The sequence below is a fragment of the Mus musculus genome, chromosome 12 (assembly GCF_000001635.26).
Source record: "Mus musculus strain C57BL/6J chromosome 12, GRCm38.p6 C57BL/6J".
Classification (NCBI taxonomy): Eukaryota; Metazoa; Chordata; class Mammalia; order Rodentia; family Muridae; genus Mus; species Mus musculus.
Genome location: NC_000078.6, coordinates 101,864,226 through 101,877,273, shown reverse-complemented (window position 1 = coordinate 101,877,273; position 13,048 = coordinate 101,864,226). Strand labels below are relative to the sequence as shown.

At 40.5% G+C, this 13,048-nt stretch overlaps 1 protein-coding gene across 4 annotated transcripts in view; it reads left to right on the top strand.

Moving 5' to 3' along the window:
* Positions 1-13,048, top strand: part of Trip11 (thyroid hormone receptor interactor 11) — a 79,127-nt gene that overhangs the window by 35,898 nt on the left and 30,181 nt on the right. For all 4 annotated transcript variants that reach the window (XM_006515382.4, XM_011243986.2, NM_028446.1 and 1 more), the window contains 2 exons: positions 3,788-3,951; positions 5,347-5,450. In XM_006515382.4, the coding sequence (XP_006515445.1) occupies positions 3,788-3,951; positions 5,347-5,450 (268 nt within the window). The remainder of the gene's footprint in view (positions 1-3,787; positions 3,952-5,346; positions 5,451-13,048) is intronic.

Sequence of the window (13,048 nt, the reverse complement as noted above, 5' to 3'; positions counted from 1 at the left end):
GTCTCACTAACTCACACTGGTTTCACAGACAGGGTCTCACTAACTCACACTGGTTTCACAGGGTCTCACTAACTCACACTGGTTTCACAGACAGGGTCTCACTAACTCACTCTGGTTTCACAGACAGGGTCTCACTAACTCACACTGGTTTCACAGACAGAGTCTCACTAACTCACTCTGGTTTCACAGACAGGGTCTCACTAACTCACTCTGGTTTCACAGACAGGGTCTCACTAACTCACTCTGGTTTCACAGACAGGGTCTCACTAACTCACTCTGGTTTCACAGACAGGGTCTCACTAACTCACTCTGGTTTCACAGACAGGGTCTCACTAACTCACACTGGTTTCAGACTTGAGCTTCTCCTGCCTCTGCTTCCCAAGGGCTAGGATTGCTGTCATACCTGACTATCCTACAAAAATATTACATTTTAGAAAAATCGCAAAAGCTAAAAAGACATAAAGCAGAGCTCCAGTCACCCAAGATCATTCTTTGTACTGTTTTATGCCTTTTTATTTATATGTATACAGCCTATCTCTTTAAGAGCAAACTGAGATCATTTTATTACTACTGTTTTGTGACCTTTGTTAGTACTATGTAGTGTGTCATTATACAGTGAGTCATATATTTCTGCAACAATAGTTTATGACAGCATAGCACAGCATTGATTTACTGACTCGTTTATTACTAGGCATAGCTGTTTGTAGCCTACCTGTGTTGTCCCCTGGAGCTGGACTTAGTTGTGAGCTGCCTGATGTGGCTACTGGCAATCACAGTCAGGGCCTCTTAATCACTGAGACATCTCTCTAGCCCTGGAGTGTCTTGAATATAACTAAGAGCATTGTTGTGAAACCTGGAAATAAACTTTCTGTGATGACGTTAAAATATTTCTTAAGATATTGAGAAGAAGAACTTGTAGGTCATGGGCATTTTAAAACTTTGGAGATTGTGTTGTTAAGTGAACTTTTAGAAAGTTTGATCATTTATAGTTCCAAATGTAGTCACGTTACTTTGTTTTTTTACTGTGTTCAGTGCTGGGGTGATACGAGGAGACAGTAGATAGCCTGTCTTCAGAGTGTGTAAGTAGAGAGAGCACTGAAAGTCCCTACGCTGCGCATGGGATAGATTAGTGTGCTTTCTGATTTAGATGGAAAACTTATTTAATATGGAAATTAGAACAGTGAGTGGTCATTTGTATATAGGTAGAAATGCCAAAACAGCCTCTGGCTGTGACAGGATATACTGAAATCCTTTATTGCAGTTTTCAGGCCCATTACTTTTCCTAATACCTTTAGTCTCTATCCATTTTATTTACCATTCGGTATAAACTTTCAAGAGAAGCGTCTTCAAGTAGAGCTCTGGTCTTACCTGACCAATCTGTGCCACTCAGCTCCCCAAATACTATTTATTTTCCTATTTCTCTTTTTCCTTCCTTTTTTTTTTTTAATTTTATGTTCTGACCTGTCTATCTGAAGAGATTTTCTGTGACTCTCACCTATTTTTCAAATTCTGCCTTCTTCATAGAGCATTATTTTAGTACCCTGGTCCTTATATCTAAAACCAAACTCTGTTGTGATGTCTTTTTTCTGAACATGTACAGTGCTTTGAATCTTTGATGGTCCTTATATTTTCATTTAATGTATAGGTCATTGTTGCATGTCTTAACCTGTTCTATAAAACAAACAAACAAGCAAACAAACAAAAGTTCACTTGTGTCTAGAAATGATGCTGTTGAACTTCTATCCTTTCCACAATATATATTAAACATAGATTAATTGACAGTAAATTTTTGTCATATGAGAAAATCCAGTCTATAAGGCACACTATGGCTTTGTGAATATTTAAAAACTCATTTATCCTTATAATCATGCTTTGAAATGCTAGCCAGTCAAGTTGAATGAATAAAAAAAAAAAAATTCAAGGACATTTAGGGACAGTTTAGGTCTTAGTTTATTTCTCCACAAGAGGGTGCTCTTGGGTAAAATATCTTCCAAGTGACAGTTGCTTTTTATTGGCTTACTCTTGAGTAAGGGATTAACGGGATATTAAATAGTCATAAAGACCATTCTGGTATCCAACAATAATCACCATTCTCCAAGGACACACTCCAAAGATAAGAAAAAACCAGATCAGGTATGGTAGTGCATGCTTTTAATCCCAGCACTTTCCAGGCAAGTAGAATTTGAGGCTAGCCTTGTCTACTTAGTGAGTTACAGGCCAGCCAAAGGCTACAAAAGACTGTACCTCAGAATTAACAAAAATAAATAAATAAATAAAATTTTAAAAAGATGTTACTCAGGATAGGTGCTGTGATGGTTAGTTTTGGCGGCCTGACAGGATTTGTTATCTTCTAGGTGACAGGCCTCTGGGCAGGCCTGGAAATTATGCAGAGAGTGATTGAGGTGGGAAGACCTGTGTCTTCTGTGGGCAGCACCTTTGTGTGGTCTGCGGTCTAAGTGAAAAGGGGAAAGCAAGCTAACACAGTCATCATTGTTGTCTGTTTCTTGACTGTGGATGCGTATGGCCAGCAGCCTACACAGACTCTTGCCTCTATGACTTCTCTGCTACATTGGACTGTATTCTCAAACTGTGAGCCAAAGAAGCTCTCTTAAGTTGCTTCTTGTCATGTATTTGGTTGCTGTATAAATAAGTCTCTTAGGGACCTCTGGCTTCGTATTTGGAGAAGTGATAGGGCTTCTGTTTGTCATGTAGACAGAAGAAAGTTAAAAGAAAAAGGTAAGCAATCAGAACAATTTATCAGTGGATGGTCTCTGGAAAGTTACAGGTTCACCATGATTGCATGTGTGAGGTGCAAACAGATGTCATTTGACTCTGTTCCATATTAGAGCTGAAGCTGTGAAAGTCCCTTCAGATTTGAATTTATGATAAATTATACTGTGGAATTTAAGTTTAGAAACTTGAAAGTTATAAGCGCCTTGTAAAAAAATTTTTTTGCTGTAGTTTCTCTTTTCTTTAAGATTTATTTATTTATTTTTATGTATATGAGTACACTGTAGCTATACAGATGTGAGCAATCATGTGGTTGCTGGGAATTGAACTCAGGAACTCTGCTCGCTCCACTCCGCTCACTCAGACCAAAAGATTCATTCACTATTATATGTAAGTACACTGTAGCTGTCTTCGGACACACCAGAAGAGGGCGTCAAATCTCACTATGAATGGTTGTGAGCCACCATGTGATTGCTGGGCTTTGAACTCAGGACCTTCAGAGGAGCAGTCAGTGCTCTTGACCGCTGAGCCAACTCTCCAGCCTGTAGTTTCTTAATTAGCCTAATTTTTAATCTTTAAAAGGACCATTGTTTGTTGAGAGTCAAATTCAAAGGATGATTGACAGGAACAGATCAGAGTAACTCTTGCAGGTGTTTTGTTTGTGAATTAACTTGCTTTAGAATATCAAATGTAGGGAAAGTCAAACTGGAGAAGTCTAGAATTTCAGTTTCTAAAACTAGACAGAGCTCTGGAGATGGGTGGATGGAGGGGTGAATGGTGGGTGGGTGGGTGGTGGTGTTTATATAGCAGTATGAATGGCCATAATGCCTCCAAACTATGCACTTGATAGTGAATATGCAGCAGATGTTGGGTTTTACCCAAGTTTTAAAAATTCAGAGAAGTGTTTTTTTGTCTTGTTACATTCGCACTAAAATACATTGCAGTATAGCCAGAATTTAATGTATTAAGAAATAGGGAGAGCATTTTGTTGTTGTTGTATTTGTTGATAAATTACTTAATAAGATGAAGCAGTTTGCCTTTCTTTGTTTATTTGAAGTCATCAAGCCAGTGTGCAAGTAGAGTCTTTACAAGAACAACTGAACATGGTCTCCAAGCAAAGAGATGAGACTGCCCTGCAACTCTCTGTCTCTCAGGAACAAGTGAAGCAGTATGCTTTGTCACTAGCCAATCTGCAGATGGTTCTTGAACACTTCCAACAAGGTAAGCACTTACCTGCTTGATGTCTTAGCAGAGAAACATTGTAGTTATGGTAATTTTGCCTTATTTAAATATGAAGTTAGGCATAGGAAATCCATAAATGGTTACTGACTTAAGAGGAAAGGTAAGTCAGCACTACCAAGTTAATTAATACTATTTTTATGATTAAAACTATCATAATTTTTAAAGTTTTAGTATCATCACTAATTATGACGAAGTTGAGGAGTTAGAAAAGTAAATCCAATGGAGAAGGAGAATCAAGTGATGGAGGAGGGTGCACAGGGCTGATGTGTTGGCTCAGGGAGTAGGTGCTTGCTGCTAAGCATGAGGACCTGAGTTTGATTCCCCAGGACCTGAACAGCGGTCGGAGAGAACCCATTCTTACATGCATGCACACTGAGGTCTGGATGTATATAGACATACACAGGAAGTAAATAAATAAGCATTTATTAAGTTGCCTGTGTGGTGTCACACACCTTTAATATCCACACTAGGGTAACAGCCAGACAGATTTGTGTGACTTCTAAATAAGCTTGGTCTACATAGTTCCAGGACAGCCAGGGCTACATAGAGAGACCCTGTCTTAAAAATCTCAAAAAACAAAAATGAAAGAAAAAAAATTTTAAAAGAAGAGCATACAAAGAAGAGACAACATACATACAGAAAGGATTGTTAGATTTTTGAAGCCCCTTTTAAGTATTAATCATCATAATTACTGTCCTTTGAAGTATTAACTTGTTCTTAACTGTTCATTTGTATTTGAGGTGGCTACAAATAGAAAATACTGTTCTAGAGACAGACTAACAGAGACGAGGATGTTTTATGCTATTTGGTTTACCTGCTTTAGATCGCTGACCCATCAGTTTGTTGATCCAGTTCATTTAGTAACTATTAATTGGGTTAACTGCTAGTTTGATGGGGAGGATAGAGTAGAGGATATTTGTGTGCCTACCATAACTTTAATTTGTACTTATCTGATCCTTTAGGGCTACACACTTAGTTGAAATCTTTAAATACACTATTCCTTACATCTTGCCAGATGTGGTAGTTCACACCTTTAATCCTAGCACTCAGGACACAATGGCAGATGACTCTGAGTTACATAGATCCAGGCAGGGTTACATAGTGGGCCCCCCCCCCCAAAAAAAGAAAGAAACCCAAAAATCAAAACCAGCCCAATGCTTTAATGTAATTGCTAGGCTGAGTGTGAGAACAAAGGATTGTGGTGTGGGGGCTGCAGAGTGTTTGTAAGATGCAGCAGGTGGGGATATTACCCAGGAGAGAAGAGCCTGCAAGGCAGTTGTGTGCTTACTGGGACAGTTATACTTCTTTGAGGTGATTGGTTTTTTAATTATTAAAAGTCCAAATGATGTACTATAACTTTTCCTTTGTCCTTAGAGGAAAAAGCTATGTATTCTGCTGAATTAGAAAAGCAAAACCACCTCTTAGCTGAATGGAAGAAAAAGGCAGAGAGTCTGGAAGGAAAAGTGTTATCGCTGCAGGTAGGCAAAATCATTTCCTTTTAAGATCTGAGACTTCGAAATAGCCTCAAACCAATCATCTACTATTTAATGTTTGTGTGATTATATCCAGCCCTCTACTGTAGGGCTAAAAATCTCTCATTTTGACTTAACGTTTAGAGCAGACCCAGTGAATATGAGCTGAAAGTCACTTTAAATGTTTTAAATGTTGTTATTTCATCTGCAAAATGAAAACAAATTGTCTTAGTCAGGGTTTCTATTCCTGGACAAAGCATCATGACCAAGAAGCAAGTTGGGGAGGAAAGGGTTTATTCAGCTTACATTTCCACATCGCTGTTCATCACTTATCCCGAGCTTTTGTCCCCGCCGGCAAGAACACACTCGGGACAACCGGAATCTTCTGCGGCAAAAGCTTTATTGCTTCTTCATAAGGAGGGAAGACCCCGACCCCAGAAAATGGAGTCGCTTATATAGCCCTCAGCCATGGCGTTTCAGCACCTGATATGGCGTGTCAGCTCCTGATTTGTTGCTCGCCCATCACCCCACTACTACTCCCCGAGATGGGCAGTGACTAGGAGTGAGTTCACTCTCGCACCTGCGTACAAGGCTTGTTTACTAGTTAGGCACAGCGGAGGCCAGCGCCATCTTATAATGGCGATTGCTCGAGGCACGGCTCTCCACAATCACTAAAGGAAGTCAGGACTGGAACTCAAGCAGGTCAGGAAGCAGGAACTGATGCAGAGGCCATGGAGGGATGTTCTTTACTGGCTTGCTTCCCCTGGCCTGCTCAGCCTGCTCTCTTATAGAACCAAGACTACCAGCCCAGAGATGGTCCCACCCACAAAAGGCCTTTCCCCCTTGATCACTAATTGAGAAAATGCCTGACAGTTGGAGCTCATGGAGGCATTTCCTCAACTGAAGCTCCTTTCTCTGTGATAACTCCAGCTGTGTCAAGTTGACACAAAACCAGCCAATACACAAATTAATCTACAGAATTAAGTTGAATTTTTCTCTTTCTGTTTTGTATACTGTATTTCATACTTATTTAGGGTTTTATATATTATATCATTTGATCTTGTGGTTCTCTGTCTTATTACTCATTTTAGTAATTTGGGGGAGTTTGCTTTGTTTTGTGTTTTGTTTGTTGGGTCAGGGTCTCACTTTGTAGCCCAGGCCAAACTTGAGCTCTCAGCAGTCAGTTCTTACCTTAGCCTTCCAGATGCTGGGATATGGAAGTGAGCTCAGTCTTTTATTATATAGCCTCTTGAAATTTTCCCCGCTATTTTCTATTTTCTATATATTGTCATATATAAAGTATGGGTGAGATCAACCTCTCTGCCGAGATATGGTGACTTGCCTTGGATTTTGGAGACACTTTTCTCAGTCTGACAATAGCTGGTGAAAGTAATGAATACCTTTATCTGGAGTTAGTGATGGATATTCTGTTTAGGATTGGTGATAGTCCAAGATAGGAAACTTACTACTACTAAGTTTAAAATATTTTATTAAATGTTGAATGGCTGTAAAAATTTAATGTGTGTATTATATGTAAAGTTGTTGGTGACAGAAGGGTGGCAGTTGAGCAAATGCCCACATGCTCAACTGAGTGTATTGGAATGCTGTCCTCGTGCTGTTCCTGCGGACTCTTCCAGAGTCCTCCTTCCACTTGTTTCTATAGAATCTGGATTCTACTTTTTTTCCATTTACTGAGACGGAGTTTTATATTCTGTGCATGCAGTGTGCTTACTATGCACTTCCTTCTTTACCTCTCGTGGTACACACACATTTCTACCAGCTAGGCTTCGATTAGAATTGCTAAATTATAAAGTATATATGACAGCCTGAGCTTTATCAGAGGATAGAGTTTTCCTTCCTTCCTTCCTTCCTTCCTTCCTTCCTTCTTCTTTTTTTTTTTTTTTGGTTTTTCGAGACAGGGTTTCTCTGTGTAGCCCTGGCTGTCCTGGAGCTCACTTTGTAGACCAGGCTGGCCTCGAACTCAGAAATCCACCTGCCTCTGCCTCCCAAGTTCTGGGATTAAAGGCATGCGCCACCACGCCCGGCTCTTTCCTTCTTGTTTGTTGTCTGCTTGTTTTGTGCAATAGCCCTGGCTGTCCTGGAATTCATGAGGATAGTTCTCTAAACATGATTATGTTAATTTACTCTGACTATTAATATATTAATGATTCTTATTAAGTATCCTTTTCAACATGGTACATCAACAGACTTACACTGGTGGCTGGGAAGGTATATTATTTATTTTGTACAGTTTTGATTACAGCTAGGGTAATTGATAAAGAAAATGATTTTGTTGGCATATGTTTCTGGGGGCTGGGACCTCTGACATTGAGGTACTTGTATCTGACAAGGGCCTTCTTGTTACATCATCTCCTTGTAGGACCAGAAAGACGCAGCCGGGAGGGGCCTGAACTTGTTCTTTCTTATAAGGCCTACTCCAGCAGCAATGGCATTCTTCCTAAAAGACAGTGCTCTAGTGACCCAAACGCCCTTCATTAGGCCCTGCTTTCACCTCTCAGTTTCCTTTATCAAAATTTATTAATGTATTTAGAAAGATATGTTTTTGTTTTGTTTTGCTTTTTGATACAGGGCCTCTCTATGTAGTCTTTATTATCTTAGATCTTGTTGTGTAGACTAGGCTAGCTTTGAACTCATAGAAATCCTCCTGCCTCTGCCTCCCAAGTTCTGAGATTAAAGGTGTACACCACTACAACCAGCCAAAAGATAATTTTTTTAAAAAAAAGATTTATTTATTTTATGTATGTGAGCACACTGTAGCTGTCTTCAGACACACCAGAAGAGGGCCTCGAATTCCATTACAGATGGTTGTGAGCCACCATGTAGTTCTGGGGATTAAACTTAGGACCTCTTAACCGCTGAGCCCCAAAGGATAAAATTTTAATCAATACTTTTGATTGTGTCCAGTGGTCTCTTAAAGTGAACATCCAAATCTTTCACAAAACTAGTTTAATTTTTTAATTTAAAATGTTTATCATTTTTTAAAAGAGCAAAATAAGCCAGAAAAAACTTAAGAGGAAATTAGTAAAAATAAAAGGTAAACAAGTAAAATAAAATCCAAATAAATGACAGAGTAACAAAATGTAAGTGCTAATATGCCAAGAGGCTTTCTTCTTTATTGTCCTCTTAAGAGGACTGGGCTGTAGCCTAGTGGTGGAGTGCTTGCACAATGCAGGTGACACCCTGGATTCTGTTTCTAGCACAGCAAACCCCACAGACCAAAAATCCCATGTCATACTATGAAGCTGTGGTTTGTTTTTCTGTTTGTTTGCTTTTTTTAAAAATTAGATATTTTCTTTATTTACATTTCAAATGCTATCCCGAAAGTTCTCTATACCCTTCCCCCCCCTCCAGCTCCACTACCCACCCACTTTGTTTGCTTTTTTAATGTTTAGATCTTTAAAAAATTACTGAAATTTTTGTTATACCAAATTTAGATTTATAGATTTGGAATAATAACATTGCTATTTAAAGTATTTTCGTTTCAGAGCTCAACCCTCAGATTGCAGAATCAGTGAGGTGTGTGTGTATGTGTGTGTGCATGATTTATATGTGGGCACACATGCAGTTCATTACAGGGAATTGCTACATGATTGTAGGAGCTGGTTAAGCAAGTCTGAAGTTTGGAGGGCTGGCAGTCAAGATGGGAAGACCACATCAAAGGCTCATCTGGAACTCACAGGCACTGGATATAGCTTTTGTCCTTAGGCAGTTAGGGTAGTCACATCAGGAGGAAGCTCTGGGAATACTGGAAGAAGCTGCTGTCTATCAAAGAGATTTTGTCATTTTGGGGGACACCCAGTCTCTGCTTTTAAGAATTTTTGATAGGTCCAACCAGTACCTGCCAGACGACTCGGGAGCATGGGTTTCCTTGAGGGCTTGAAGCACACTTGTAGAATGTAGTGAGGTCTGTAGTGATGACTGAGGACCATAACCTAACCAAGATCCAATCAAGAACATGGTCTGGAATTTACATGGTAAATTCTTCAGGGTAACCAAGAAAATTAGAACAACAACAAAAAAAGCAGTGGGGAAGGATTATATCAGAATAGAGCCAGTACAGCATGTTCTAGATCAATGGGATGGAGTGAGAGTCCAGAAGTAGAGTCCAGATACTTGAGAATTTAAAATGACATTATTTGAAATTTTTTCTCTTTCCTTTCCTTTCCTTTCCTTTCCTTTCCTTTCCTTTCCTTTCCTTTCCTTTCCTTTCCCTTCCCTCCCCTCCCCTCCCCTCCCCTCCCCTCCCCTCCCCTCCCCTTCCCCACCCCTCCCCTCCCTCTCCCCTCCCCTCCCTCTCCTCTCCCCTCCCCTCCCTCTCCCCTTCCCTCCCCCTCCCCTCCCCTTCCCTCCCCCTCCCCTCCCCTCCCCTCCTTCCCCTCCCCTCCCCTCCTCTTCCCTTCCCTTCCCTTCTCCTTCCCTTCCCCTTCCCCTTTCTTCTCTTCTTTTCTTTTTTTTTGGCGGTGGTGTTTAGAAACGTCAGTGGAATGACTCTGATGCTCCTGGGGTTTAGATCTCAGGAACTCCTGGTGGGGAGGGTCTGCTTCCTCTTCACCATCACAGACTTTTCATTTCTTAGGGTGGTACTGGCTCAGGGTGGAATTTTTTCTTGTGGATCATGTGCCTGATACTACTGAGAGTGCCTGTGCATTTCTTGTGGATCATGTGCCTGATACTACTGAGAGTGCCTGTGCTCCTCACATGAGAAGTGACTGGGTTTTGCTGACCAAATCAGCATTTCATGACTACCACAACCATAGTTTTGTTGTGAACCAGCCCATTGGAGTGGAAAGGGTTTTGGGACTTTAGGGTATTGGTGTAGGTGCTGTATATCTGCTTATTCCTCTTGATCGGGAATCACGAATTTTAAAAATGATATTAGCTGGGCAGAGATTTAATTGGAGGACTCAGGATGGAGGCAGGCAAATCTCTATAAGTCCCAGGCCAGGTTGGTGAACATAGGGCATTTCAAGTCAAGCAAGGCTACATAATAAGACTGTCTCAAAGTAAACACAAAAATACAATAAAAGTAAATGACACCGACAACTATCCATACAGACAAAAATAAAGTTGGGTTCCATCTTATACCATATATAGAAATGAATTGCAGTTATTTGAAAACAAGACTCCTTATCTACATTGGTAGTGGTCTTGGCTTCTCAGGGTCGTTTTTGTTTTGTTTTGAGGCAGGATCTTGCTGTGCTGTAGCTGGCCTCTAGAATTCTAGTAATACAGGTCTGTGCCACCACATTTTGATAAGAGAGTGATTTTTTTCATTGTTTCATTTATTTATATTCCAAATCCCAACCCCCTTCCCCTTTGCCTCTGAGAGAGTACAGCCCCCACTCCACTCCCAGATCACTCCCCTATCCCCTTCCCTGGGACAGCAAGTCTCTACAGAATTAGGTGCATCCTGTCCCACTGAGGTCAGGCAAGGCAGTCCTCTGCTACAGTCCTCTGTGATTCCGGTGGATCATGGACCAGCCCAAGTACGCTCTTTGGTTGCTAGCTTAGTCTCTGGGAGCTCCCAGAGATCCTGGTTAGTTGACACTGTTGGTTTTCCTATGGGTTACCCTCCCCTTCAGCTCCTTCAGTCCTTCCTCTAACTCTTCTACAGGGGTCCCTGACCTCAGTCCAATGGTTGGCTCTAAGTATCTATGTCTGTTTCTGTCAGCTGCTGCTGCTGGTAGAGTTTCTCAGAGGACAGCCGTGCTTGGCTCCTCTCTGCAAGGACAACATGGCATCAGTAATAGTGTCAGGATTTGGTGCCTGCCCATGGGATAAATTCTAAGTTGGGTTGGTCACTGGATGGCTTTTCCTACAATCTCTACTCCATTTTTGTACCTATATTTCTTTTAGTCAGGAATAATTCTTGGTCAAAAATTTTGAAGGTGGGTTGGTGATGCTATCCCTCCACTAGGAGCTCTGTCTATCTATTGAAGGTGGTCTCTTCAGGTACCATCTCCCACTGTTGGGCATTTTGGCTAAGGTCATCCCCATTGAGTCCTGGGAGCCTCTGACATTTCAGGTCTCTGGGACTTTCTAGAGGTTCCCCTCACCCCCTGTAACTACATTTTTCCATTCATTCTCCTGACTCCTCTAGGCTTCTCTTCTGTCTACCCCCATACCTGATTTTACCCACCTTTCCCCTCCACCTCCCTCTTTGCCTACCATGATTATTTTGTTCCCCTTTCTAAGTGGGATTGAAACATTCTCACTTTGGCCTTCCTTCTTATTAAGCTTCTTATGGTCTGTGGTTTGTATCTTGAGTACTCTGTTCTCTTTGGCTAATATCCACTCATCAGTGAATATATACCATGCATGTCCTTTTGGGTCTGGGTTACAGTACTCAGGATGATATTTTCTATTTCAATCCATTTGCCTGCAAAATTCATGATGTCCTTGTTTTTTTAATAGCTGAAAACTATTCCGTTATGTAAATGAACCACATTTTCTGTATCAATTCTTCGTTTAAGGAATGTCTGTGTTGTTTCCAGCTTTTGACTATTACGAATAAGGCTGTTATGAACATAGTGTAGCATATGTATGCCCAGAAGTGGTATAGCTGGGTCTTCAGGTAGAATTATCTTGGTGTAGCTCTAACCAAGCAAGTGAAAGATCTGTATGACAAGCACTACAAGTCCCTAAAGTCCCTGAAGAAAGAAATCAAGAAGACCTCAGAATATGGACAGATTTCCCATGCCCATGGATGGGTAGGATTAACATAGTGAAAATGACCATTTTACCAAAAGCAGTCTACAGATTCAATGCAATCCCCACCAAAATTCTAACACAATCTTCATAGACAAGAGAAAACAATTCTCAACTTCATATGGAAAAACAAAAAACCCAGGATAGCAAAACCAATTCTCAACAATAAAAGAACTTCTGGGGGGAATCACTATCCCTAACCTCTTGGCTGTACTGCAGAGCAATAATGATAAAACTGCATGGTATTAGTACAGAGAAAGACAGGTCAATCAATGGAATAGAATTGAAGACGCAGAAATAAACCCACACACCTATGGTCACTTGATCTTTGACAAAGAAGCCAAAACCATACAGTAGAAAAAAGACAGTATCTTCAACAAATGGTACTGGTCCTGTTGGTGGTCTGCTTGTAAAAGATTGCAAAGTGATCCATATTTATCACTTTATACAAAGCTCAAGTTCAAGTGGATCAAGGGCCTCCACATAAAACCATATACACTGAATATATAGAAGAGAAAGTGGGAAATAGCCTTGAATACATTGGCACAGGGGAAATTTTCCTGAACAAAACTCCAATGGCTCAGGCTCTAAGATCAACAATTGACAAATGGGACCTGAAAACTGAAAAGGCAAAGGACATTCAATAGGACAAAATGGCAACCTACAGATTGGGAAAAAAATCCTCACTAACCCTACATCCAAAAGAGGGCTAATATCCAAAATATATAAGAACTCAAGATGTTAGACTCAAAAAAACCAAATAACTCAGTTAAAAAATGGGGTACAGAGTTAAATGAATTCTCAATAGAGGAATCTCAAATGGCTGGGAAGCACTTAAAAAAAAAAAAGTTCAACATCCTTAGTCATCAGGGAAA